The 12,396-nt window shown below is 31.6% G+C and overlaps 1 protein-coding gene across 1 annotated transcript; it reads right to left on the bottom strand.

Annotated features, from left to right (window-relative positions):
- Window positions 1-4,201: 4,201 nt before the first annotated feature.
- On the bottom strand, window positions 4,202-6,055 carry LOC113690206 (uncharacterized). Its single transcript, XM_027208031.2, has 3 exons — window positions 5,725-6,055; window positions 5,086-5,215; window positions 4,202-4,942 (listed from the first exon to the last, which is right to left on the bottom strand). The coding sequence occupies exons 1-3, from the start codon at window positions 5,855-5,857 to the stop codon at window positions 4,405-4,407; spliced, it is 801 nt and encodes a 266-aa protein (XP_027063832.1). The 5' UTR covers window positions 5,858-6,055; the 3' UTR covers window positions 4,202-4,404.
- Window positions 6,056-12,396: the final 6,341 nt, after the last annotated feature.

The following is a 12,396-nucleotide window of genomic DNA, read 5'->3' as shown; positions in this document are numbered from 1 at the left end:
TAAACATTTTACATCCTTCTTCAAAAGACATAGATAGAGCGCATAATTGGTTAATTGAAACACTGAAGTTCAAAGATATTAAAATTCAAGCATTGAGACCAATCATGTAGCACTAATGTCTATATTCTCTAAACCCTCAAGCTTAAGAAAACTATCACTGTCTCTTTTTTTTTTTTTAATATGTGTAGAAGAAAGTTTAGGTGATTTCAATTCCATACCCTTGGGATTATAGGTCGCTTGTAAGATGCTTATAGATTACTTACTAACACTCTTCTGTTAACCGTGAGAATTGAAACACACGATTTTTTGTAAGAAAATAATTTGTCTTTATCAAAAGTGCTGAAATAAGTTGGCCAAAAAGCCGAGAAAGGTATTGAATGATGGCGACAAGAGCTAGACAGTGGCAAATAACCAAGAGGAAGAATAGCTTTAAAAAAAATAATAAGAACAAAATAAGAGCTAGTTACTATTTTTTATTTTTCCCTTTATTTCTTGTTTTCTAGAATTCATACAAAACTGTAAATAATGGCCTACAACCAACAAAAGATTAAAATCCAATATGCATGTCGATCAACATGATGTTAACTCTTAACGATGTTAACTCTTAACTAGTGTTTACGTAAAACTTTTGAGAGCTTTTTTTTTTTTTTAATTGACATAACATTGAATTGTTACATTGCCCAAAATTTAAACCTTTCTCAATTTGTCACCATCTAAATCTGTGCAATTTAATCATTAAAACTCATCCGTGGCAAAACTTTCAATCAAGGCAAAGAACTAGCTGAAGATGTCTGCTTGTGAATCCGCGTCCAATTATTGAAGAATTCCTAAAGCAGGCTGAAACCACCATGGAAAGGAAAGAGCAGCAAAGCGGGCTTCCACCCTTCTTCTCATTATTCGTCTACTCCACAACACCGACCTTGTTTTTCACGAGTTTTAGCAATACCCATGAATGCAAAATGATTAATTATATGACATGTTCACTTTGTTTTTATCCATTAGCCTTTGTTGATTAAGAATCTAAGGTGGTTATAAAACCTCAAAGTCAAAAATGAGGTGCTTCTTTACATAATATCAAGAATAGTTAATCAATTAATCAAAGAAAGAGATTCTGCTCCAACTCTAAGTTGAGATGGATTCAGTTGCTGCATTGCTGCAACTGGAGATTCTGCCAAAGAAAGAGAGTATTAAAGAAAAGAATGCCGTTAAAAATTTGAAGTTTTATGACTGTCCCCGCAAGAAATTTGCTCATGTCAGTACGCTGGAAAGCAGCTCAACTTTCAACTTATATATAATTGTATATACGTGACTTCAAATTAATGTCAGAATCAGAATAATTCATCTGCCAATGTTTTCAACTAATAATTGTATATACGTGACTACAAATTAATGTCAGAATCAGAATAATTCATCTGTCGATGTTTTGTTTACCAACTGGAAGCAATTTGTCTATTATCTAGTAGTGATCAGACATAAAAAGCTGCTAATTTCTATGACATCGTTGCCAAAATTTTGAGAAAATTTATAATGTCTTGAAAAATTATACCAGTGTTAATGCACCAAATGCCAAACTCGAAATTAAACGTGTTTGGACGAAAGTGGTACTAGGAAGGGCAATTCCTAAAAAGTCCTCGTATCGCATCCCTCCCTTTTTTTGGGGAAGAATGATAGGGATAATAAGTAGAAAGTTTTGGATTCAAAACCTCTCATTTACAAAAATTTAACTTCTAGCTAACTCTAAGTTTGCACAATTTAAGTATATGGCTTCTGGAAATTTGAGCATCAAATTATGCTTAATTTAATCAGATAAATCTCGATGTAATGCTGAACTATTATAATTTTTGACCAATATAGTAAAAGATTTTTAAGGTTTATAGGTTTATGAGTGATGCAAATGAAGTCCTTCTATTGATAAATGTGCCACGTGCAAATTGATATGAAATGTCTATCACAATTCAATTTCTAGTTTTTCCTTTCTCTATAGACTTGTTTATGCAAATAGTCATGCGAATTCTTACCTAGGATTAGTGTCTCAGTAGAATGTTTGAATATCTAAACTTCAACAACCATGGTAGGGTCACTTAAACATCTTTAGGAACAATCTTATAAATTATCCCTAACACAGACAGAAGTACAAAGCAATAAACTTTTCCAACTTTTTAGTTCGATTATTCCATCTTCTTTTATGATACTCATTGCAAACATTTTCATTCAACTCAACATCTACCTGCAGCCAGAGTTCACTGCATCAATTTTGTAACTGTCATTCATCTTAATCAGCCCTAATCCACAAATCCTTTATTGTGGATATATATAAGGTCAGTAAATGTGATTCGAAAGAACTCTACTAATGCAAACTATATATATTAATCTCAATTATCGACAATAAAATATGGATTAACTTTTTATACACTGACAGTATAATTATTTTTTTTACACTAACAGATATGAATCTATGCCACATGTATATAATTTAAATTTAAATTTTAAATTCATGTTGTGTATCATTATCTGAATATATTAGTGTAAAAAAATTATCTACTGTCAGTGTATAAAAAACTTATATGTAAAAAATAAGCACAAGTGGAAGCGGAAACAAGCTTCCATCAAATGTCCAATCGTCTACAGAATTTAGCATGTTGAAAGCCTAATCCTTAAGTGCTTCTTTTTTTTTTTTTTTTTTTGCTGTAATGCTGATTAAGAAAGGTCTATTAGAGCTTAAGCTTAATGTGCATTTTCTTGAACATAAAATATTTTCGGGAAAGAGTAACTAAAACGGAAGGTGTTGAACATTACTGAGAAAATTTGTTTGTGCTCGTTGAATTAGAAATTCATCCATGGGATCGTTAAACCATCAAATCGTGCATATGAGGCAGCTATTTTAGATGTGCATTCACAGATATGGCTTTGACTGGTTAGCCATTAAAAGACTCTTTTAATTATCTGGTCAACTCACATACGTTCTTTTCAATAAAATATTACAATAAAATGCTTTAAAATGTTCTCATAAAATACAATATAAATGAAGGAATATCAACGTGCAAAATTCGAATCAAGGTGAGAATGCAAAGCAATCTTTTCCAATCATAGGGACTATATATAATCCTCGAACGAATTAAACAAGCACCTAAACTTGTATATAGCAAACTTCTAGCCTATGAACAAAAGAAAAAAATAGCTCAAGAGAATAAGAAATCAAAATAGAACCAACAAAACAATTTGTTAAATGAAAATATGACGAGGACTCAAATCTTATTGATTTATCTTCTACATTTGTACAATATATAAAGGGAGAGCAACACTGTGTGATATAAACGCACAGTGTCACTTTTTGAAATTCCTAATCTGCCCTTAATTATAAGACCAAATTGGTCCCAATATATTCTATAAGATCAGATTACAAGTCCTTCACACAAACTCCTTCCTCTAAAGTAGTAACTACATTTTGTAGATAAATACATACGTAATCTACCATGATACGCAACTTAATATGCAAAAAAAAATAATCATACATTTTCTTGAGATAAGCACACACCTAGAGCGTAGTTGTTATGGTAATCCGGACCGCTCCATCGGCTACTTTCAAAAGGTTAGAGAAGAAACCCAAAGTCATGGGTATTATGGGATGTCCACGCTCAAAAAAGTAGTCGATCCAATCAAGTGGGCTTGTAAACCTAGCACTACCAAGCCCAATGCTACTTCGATCATCATTCTTTTGGAGCCGTAAATTACAGCCTAACAACTGAAGGGTGCAAATCCATAGTAAAGTTGGGATTAAAATCACTTATCAAAATCGACAAAGAAATAATGGAACTTCAAAATAAGTTCAGGCTGGCAGCCAATCGTACTAATGGGTTTGGGATGGATATGGTTGTAGGTTTGTTCGGCTTCATCAAGTTATTGTATTTTTTAATTATTTGGTGTACAAATATATAATAGCATTAATATTATTAGTATTATCAATAAATATATAAGATTAACCTTAAATAATATAATATCGTTGCACTGATGATAAATATGGTATACGTTAATGAAATGTTCCACGTATATTAAAAACAATAATTTTAATTTGATTTGGCTGTGTATGAAATATAGAAGCACATACAACAACGCAGAGACAATTTCATGCAAAAAAAAAAAAAAAAAAAATGGAAGCTAAATTAAACCCAAAATATTCGAGAAAAGCAGCAGAAAGGCCAGGAACTTCAATATAGCATCTAATTCTTCCAAATTGCATTGCATTTGCATTTGCACCATTGATGAAAAGTCTGAAAGACAGAATTTTCATGCTTTCACACAATTTCTTTGACTGGGAAGTAAACGCTAAACACTGGTTGAACCTTGAAGAGGCCTGACTAATTTACAAACAGCACTCTCTATATTGTACTTAAAATCAGTTGTAGCTCACCATAGCAAGGTGTTCACATTATCATCGTAATAATCATATGAGCATAACAATGCTTCGCTGGTAAAAGGAGAAGGTGGGTAGTATGCGATGTTGCAGTAGTCTGTCACAAATGGTTCTGTCCAAAAAGTTCCACCGGATTCTGCAGCTAATTCGGCGATGATATCACTGAAACCAGCAAGGGAATTCGATGAGTCTGGAGCATGAATGTCACTAGTTGTTGTCGTAGAATTTGACGAGGAAAGTTGATGATCACTTGAGGGTGATGATAACGATGATGATGGCGATGGTGATGGTTGTGATGAAATTTGAGAACTTTCCAGTATTTCCTGAGTTACCGGATTAGCTGGAGCATTTTCTTGTTCCTCCTTTCTTCTCTTTCGGATGTTTTTCTCCCTGTTGGAACGGCTTTTGGAGCTCCTTTTTGGTTCACCTGATCTTGATTCTTGTTTTGTGCTTTTATTGAGAGTAGTGTGCCAATGATTTTTAATCTCATTGTCTGTTCTTCCCGGCAAGTGGGCTGCAATTGCTGACCACCTGCAAGACATAAATGTAAAATGAGTCATGACACGATCAGATTAAGAGGTTGACAGGACATTTAATAATTTTAAGATTTATTGATGTGGGATTGTAATAGCTTTTGCACTTTTGCTTAATATTAATGCAAACAGTGACAATACCTATTCCCAAGTGACTCATGCAGCTTAATGATAAGTTCATCTTCTTCTTTGGTGTAGTTTCCTCTTTTAAGGTTGGGCCTCAAATAATTCATCCACCTAAGTCTGCAGCTTTTTCCGCATCTTGACAAGCCTTCACATTGAAAAAAAAAAAAAAAAAGTCAGAAAATGTACGAGTGTACGAACATGTAATGTCACAACACATTCAAAACAAAGCATAACCAGAAAATGATACGAAACCAATGGCTATAGACGTTAACCTGTTGTACCATGCTTTTCATAGTTTCATCAGTGATTAAGACATCAAAGCTCCACCAAATGGTACCCAAGAATAATTCTAGTTTGACAATGGGAGTTCATGTTAGCAGTTTAGATTCTACGACACATTCTTGATGCAGGTTTAACGGTTCCCTAGCTTAATCAACTCACTGATGACTCTAAATCAGACTCGTGGATCGACAGGCACGCAGCTAAAGAGTCCTGGGCTAGTCCTATAACCTATTGATAATTAAGGCTTGGCCTAACTTTTGAGAGGCTGAGATGGAGCTGCAAACCCATCCAAGCATATAGGCATAAAGATTTTGTTGATGGGATAATGACACGCATTCATTCAGAGAAGGGTTTTCTACAGGACTTTCGTACCGGCAAACTTGGGAAGTTGACGCCAGTTCCAGCAGCCGTATCTAGTAACATAAGCTGTTAATTTCCTGTCTTCTTCTGGAGTCCAAGTACCCTTCCTCAATCCAGATTTATCACAGCAAGGAGTCCTCACCATTTCTTCTTGATCAGTGCGTGTTTTCCTCCTGTACTGCGTGTCTGTGTGTTGAGCTTGCTAATTGGATGGTGCTTTGAAACTGGACGCGAATTCAAAAGTACTGCATATTTATAGTGGAAGCCAAGCCTCGCTGCCTTAGTACAAAAAGACCACAAAGACTTGCAAGACTACAAAGACTCAAACGTGTAACACGGCTGCATAGGAAATATGAAACCGATGTTGGGGTATGATACAAGAAAAACTGGAGCTATCAAAACCTTTGGTTCTGCACTGGTGCCAATAAGATCCATCCAAGAAAATTCATTTTGTGGCACTGGAGAAAAGGAGTCCGGACAGATGGACCATGCGTGGACCCCTTTAATCTCGAGTGTGTGATCTCTGTAACTTCAAGGAAGCGAGTAGAGGCAGGGGTCAAAGCTCCTCCACGTGATTTCTTCTCACCTTGGACTGTGGATTGTGGTACCTTTTTTTGGCTTTCCTATATTCTTTTTGAGTAAATTGCTCTTCCAATTCCAAGCAGTTTTTTAAAGTTTTCATACAAATATTCAGGCAGAATACTCTTGCATTTCATATTAAATGTCTCCACTTGATCCAACACAATTAATCTAGAAGAGATATATGTATATGAATGTGTATATATATGGTATGAGAAAAAAAAGGTGTTACATGTTTTAAAGATTTCATCAAAGTGACTGCGAGGTTGCCATTTGACTTTCAAGTCCGGCCATTTCTTTCTTCCTCTTGTATGAATCCAGTCTCTTTCAAAGTAAAATAAATAAATAAAATTAAGGGATTGTATTTGAGAAAAATTCAGGAGCTAATTCCACAATCGCTATCACTACTACAGGTATGACAAATTGGGAAATAAAAAATAAATTTGACAAAAAACCCATAAAAATATTTTATAACTTTACAGCAATGGATTTTAGTTATATATATATAAAAAAAAAAACAATAGATAACTGAAACTTTATTCTCAATAATTGATCATAAAACACGCAGAAGGGTTTGGTGCAAGTCATTAATTGGCTTAAACAAGTATTATGTATATGATCGAAACTGAAAACACATTTCTTGTCTCAATACTAATTTGCCAAACACCTCTCAATTGTATTCAGAAAGACGTATTTTTCTGCGACCCAATTAGCGAGCTTCAATCACATTCACACAGAAATGCACTAGAATACTTTGTACTTAATTAATTATCACGCATTCCAAACTAATTGGTATCCGCATCAACCGATATACCAAACTGACGATACAGTTTGGCGAATGGTGTTAATATACACCTAACAATCTTCCAGACATTAAGAATTGAATTACCTTAGCAACCACAGAATTACCTCTGATTTTTGTTTGACCGGTAGGAATCCAATTCCTTTTATAAAGCCGGGTAGGTTTTTTCTGATTCTTTTTCTTATTGAGTTTTGACTGATTCTAGTAAATTCTTAACTAGTCTTTACAATTCATTCAGCTTCGCCGTTCAACCGATTTTCCATTAAACTAATGGAACTTGCAAATGTGATCCAAGTTCAATCATAAAAGTCACCCTTTTGATTGCTTTCAATATATTTCGCCGTTTTATCAAAACAAAATAAAAAAAAAGTCACTTTTCATGCTACATGGATACTAATAAGTTTCGTTGAATGCAAAACAAGTGAATCACAGAGGTTAGCCAGTGGGTTAGGTTTCAAATTAGGGCACTTAAAGTTTTCTCCGCTATTAGATTAAGGGTGACAATTAGAGATGGGGCGGATATGGGGAGAGGTAGAAGGGTAGTAAAAAAAAAAAGAATAAAATATCAAAAAACTTCTTGTAATTTGCCAAATATTCAATTTAATTTTCTCTAATTTGAAAACCTATATTACAACTCTCTGTTGTTTCAACTAAATTGAAAATTGGATGTATAGCATCCAATTTAATGGTTGCATGTGAAACGTTAATATTGCTCCTGTACAAATGAACCATGTGATTTGTTAAATGGTCAGTTTAACTCTCTCTAGTTTGAAAATCTACACTATAACTCCTTTCGATTTTTGACTATATTGAAAATTAAAAGGAAAGCATTTCACGTATAGCAGGAATAATATTGACATTTCATGTAAAACTATTAGATTGGATGCTTTCCGTCCAATTTTTAATTTAGTCGAAATCACAAAAAGCTATAGTATAGGTTTTCAAATCAAAGGGAGTTAAATTGAATATTTAACAAATCACAGCAAATTTTTTGGTATTTTACCCTAAAAAAATAACTCAGGAAAGTGTTAAGGTTTACGTTTTATCATGTAGTTCTAGGTTGGATCGAATATTTGGTGCAGCCTTATATTCCAAAAGCATTTTGATGAGGTAGGGTACGTCTGTTACACAGGCTGGGACAGTTGGTCCATTGCCTCTATACTGCTTTGTGTTTTTCTGAGCCGAGTCCTTTCAAACCTTTCCTGATTATAATTGCAATTATGCTCGTAAGCCAAAAACAGTTTTCTTAATCAAAATTATTGAGGATTTCCTTTTATTTCAAACAAGAACAGCTAGGCATTTTCGAGAAGAGCAAGCGCCTATGATTGCAATTAGAAGCAGGAAAGATTTGTAAGGAATGGTTCAGAAAAATAGTTTTCTTAATCAAAATTATTGAGGATTTCCTTTGATTTCAAACAAGAACGGCTAACCATTTTTGAGAAGGGCAAGCCTCTAAGCCACTCTTGTGGCCAGAAATGATGGAATTGCTAAGCGATACTGACGAGGAACCTCATCCACAAGATAGACATATATATGGCATAAAAAGTTGTTTATAGTTTTTGGCAAGCTGTTGTCTATTGAGTTAGCGGAGTTGGTTGCATTAAGCACTGGTTTGCAGTGGGCAAAGGAAGTTGGAATAGATGCATTCATTCTGGAAAGTGACTCTATCAATGTGGTTCAAAGGCTTAATAGCAGGGAAGTGGATCTCTCAGTGCCAGGGCATGTGGTAGACAAAGTTCAAAAACTTAGAGATGAATTCCAAGAATGTCGGATTGCACATGTATGTAGGACAGGAAATACTCCAGCTCACTTACTGGCTAAGTTATCTTTGTTTTTGGAGGATAGAGTTACATGGTGAGATACATGCCACCTTGCATTGTAAACACGGTTCAAAGACTCTGTTGAGTCCGAGACGTCTTGGTCGAGTCATCACTGGTACGAAGCTCTCTATTTCGACATCGAGACAAGATAATTCTAATATATATGGATCGCCGAAAACTTGGCTGAGAAGCCTCCGACATGGATAGAAACGGTCGAGCCATTTCGAGTCATTTCGAGTCACTGGCCAACACAGATTTTCTTTTGCTAATTTATTATTATTTTTGTTTAGCATATTTTTATATTTTTAAATAATTTTTAGAATATTAAATACTTCAAAATTTACGTCTCATCAAAATTGGGACTAATATGCTAAAACCAATGTGAAACGGTTCGAGCCGCAGTCGCAACCACGACTTTGAAGCGTGATGGTAAATGCTGCTTTTCGTGATATGAATGGATAGAAAGTTTCTCTTTCAAAAAAGGAGACATTGGTTAATCTCCTCTTGTGATCGGTGCTTCGATATTAGGAAAATTTGTAACATTTGGCATCTTCTCTGTGGCCCTTGAATATGCATACAGACTATAATCACCATGTGTATTCTTTTCATTCATTTCAATACTTAGTATCTTTATCTATTGATTGGGTTCGTTTTAAGTCTCTACTTTCCAATTCAAGGAAAAAACAGGGAAAAAAAAGAAACAAAGAGAACTTATTCTCCATTTATAGTTGATTAGGATGGCTTTCTTTTTTTGGTAAAATACTAAAAAATTTCCTATAATTTGTCAAATGTTCAATTTAACTCCCTTTAGTTTGAAAACCTACACTATAACTCCTTATAGTTTCAACTAAATTAAAAATTAAATGGAAAGCATCCAATTTAACAGTTCTACGTGAAATGTCAATATTGCCTCTATATAAATGAACTCCTTATGGTTTATGAATGCTCAATTTAACTCCTTCTAGTTCGAAAAATGACATTATAGCTCCCTGCAATTTTGACTAAATTAAAAATTAAAAGAAAAGCATTTCACATATGGCAGGGATAATATTAACATTTTGCATACAACCGTTAGATTGGTTGCTTTCCGTCCAATTTTCAATTTAATTGAAATCACAAGAAGTTATAGTGTAGATTTCTAAATTAGAGGGAGTTAAATTGAACATTCGACAAATCACGGAGAGTTTTTTTTTTATTTTATTTTTTACCCTTTTTTTTGTTGGTTGATTTATGTATTTGTGTTTGGATTGTAAATTATTTGAGATATTTTTACTGTAGCACTTTTTGTGATGTGATATATGTGAGATAAAAAGGTAATTGGAAAGATAAAAATGTGTATTGAAAATTATAATGGTGATGTAAGCAAATATATTTAGGCAAATAACTTACAATCCAAACACAGATAAATTCTTCGGTGGTATTAAAATCAGGCTTAGACAGTAACACTTAACGGAAAACATCTAAAGGTGTGGTTCTCAAGAACTGGGGGCCTGTTTGGAACCTGAGTTTTTTGGGAGTTTGTCTAAAACTTTACTGTAGTGCACTGTAGAAGTTTTTGAAAAAATTTTGTAGAAGTTTTTGTAAGGTGAAAAACTTTTTTGTAGAAGTTTTTGAAATGTTACTGTAGACTTTTTTTGGATTATTTTTAGAGGTATTTTTAAAACATATTTTTGAGTATTTTATAATTTATAATTTTTATACTTTTATATTCTTAAACATTTATGCATTTATAAATATTTAGAAATAAATATAAATGTATAAATGTATAATTAATATAAATGGATAAATTATAAATGAATATTATATAAATGTATAAATTATAATTTATAAATGTATATGATGATTATGTATAAATGTATTAATATAATTAATATAAATGTATAAATGTATTAATATTATGTATAAATGTATAATTAATATTGTTTATAATTTATAATTTTTATTGTTTAAATATTTATATGCATTTATGCATTTATAAATATTTATAAATAAATATATTTATATATTTATATAAAAATATATAAATGTATTATATTATACATAATACATAATATACATATATTTATAAATGTATAAATGTATAATTAATATAAATGTATATATTATAAATGAATATTATATAAATGTATAAATTATAATTTATAAATGTATATGATGATTATGTATAACTGTATTAATATAATTAATATAAATGTATAAATGTATTAATATTATGTATAAATGTATAATTAATATTGTTTATAAGTTATAATTTTTATTGTTTAAATATTTATATATATTTATGCATTTATAATACATTTATAAATAAATATATTTATATAGTTATATAAAAATATATAAATGTATTATATTATATATAATGCATAATATAAATATATTTACAAATGTAATAATTGTATATTATTATAAATGAATATTATATAAATATATAAATTAATATGTTATAAATGTATAAATATATAATATTATGTATAAATGTATTAATATAATTAATATAAATGTATAAATATATTAGTATTATGTATAAATGTATAATTAATATTGTGTGTTAATATTATGTATAAATGTATTATGTTATACATAATACATAATATAATTGTATATAAATATACATAAATATATATACATAAATGTGTAATATATATAATATGTATTATATATATTAAATTTATAATATATAATATTTATATAAATGTATAATTACATATTTATATTAATATTAATTTATATGGTATATAATATTTATATAAATGTATAAAAATATATTTTAAATAAAATAAAATATTTATAATATGTTTAAATAAATATATAAATATATAATATATATAATAAATTTTTGAGGGTGAGGGATTCAAAAATTCAAAAAAATTTTTTGAGGTTGCCGGCGGCGCCGGAATAGGTGATCGGCTCGAGGAGAGGTGGTGGAGGCGGTGTCTGGTGTGGTGGGTTGGGTGAGGGAGGAAGAAAATTTTTTGAGAAATTTTTTGTGTATAATTTTTGAAGTGTGTAGGTAAAAAACTTTGAAAAGTTTTTTGGGGTTCCTGTAGCAAAAGTTGTTAAAAAACTAGTAGCTAAAAAACTTGGTAAAAAACTAGGGTGCCAAACAAGCCCTGGGTTATTGAAAAAGGAAGGAACCTGCTCAAACCTCATGTTTGATGAAATTCATTAGGATAAGAACTCTAGTTCAAGGTGGACAAGATGTCACCACAATGAATGATGTTAGTTGCTATCACGTCAAATAAGTCTTTAATGTCTGATCAAATGAAGAGAATCGAAATAATGTACATCCCTATGCATTGCCCCCTTATACAATTTTCTTCTTCTTTTCATTTTTTTTCCCTTGTCGATATATCGAGACTTTTCACGGTTTGGTTGATACGTAAAGAGTATTTATCGAAACACTCATACAAAAAACTGTGAGTTATGAAAGGGGGTAAAGAGTATTTATATGAACAATAGTCAGGTTTCTTTTTGTCAGATGAT

The sequence above is a fragment of the Coffea arabica genome, chromosome 5c (assembly GCF_036785885.1).
Source record: "Coffea arabica cultivar ET-39 chromosome 5c, Coffea Arabica ET-39 HiFi, whole genome shotgun sequence".
Classification (NCBI taxonomy): Eukaryota; Viridiplantae; Streptophyta; class Magnoliopsida; order Gentianales; family Rubiaceae; genus Coffea; species Coffea arabica.
The sequence above is the reverse complement of the archived record's forward strand: the minus strand, read 5'-3'. Positions and strand labels throughout refer to the sequence as shown.

Excerpts from the sequence above, each read along its gene's own strand:
- LOC113690206 (XM_027208031.2), bottom strand. The coding sequence starts at position 5,857 with ATGGTGAGGACTCCTTGCTGTGATAAATCTGGATTGAGGAAGGGTACT. Across the intron at positions 5,216-5,724 it reads TCAACTTCCCAAGTTTGCCG|GCTTGTCAAGATGCGGAAAA; the intron begins GTACGAAAGTCC and ends TTCAATGTGAAG. Across the intron at positions 4,943-5,085 it reads CATGAGTCACTTGGGAATAG|GTGGTCAGCAATTGCAGCCC; the intron begins GTATTGTCACTG and ends TATGTCTTGCAG.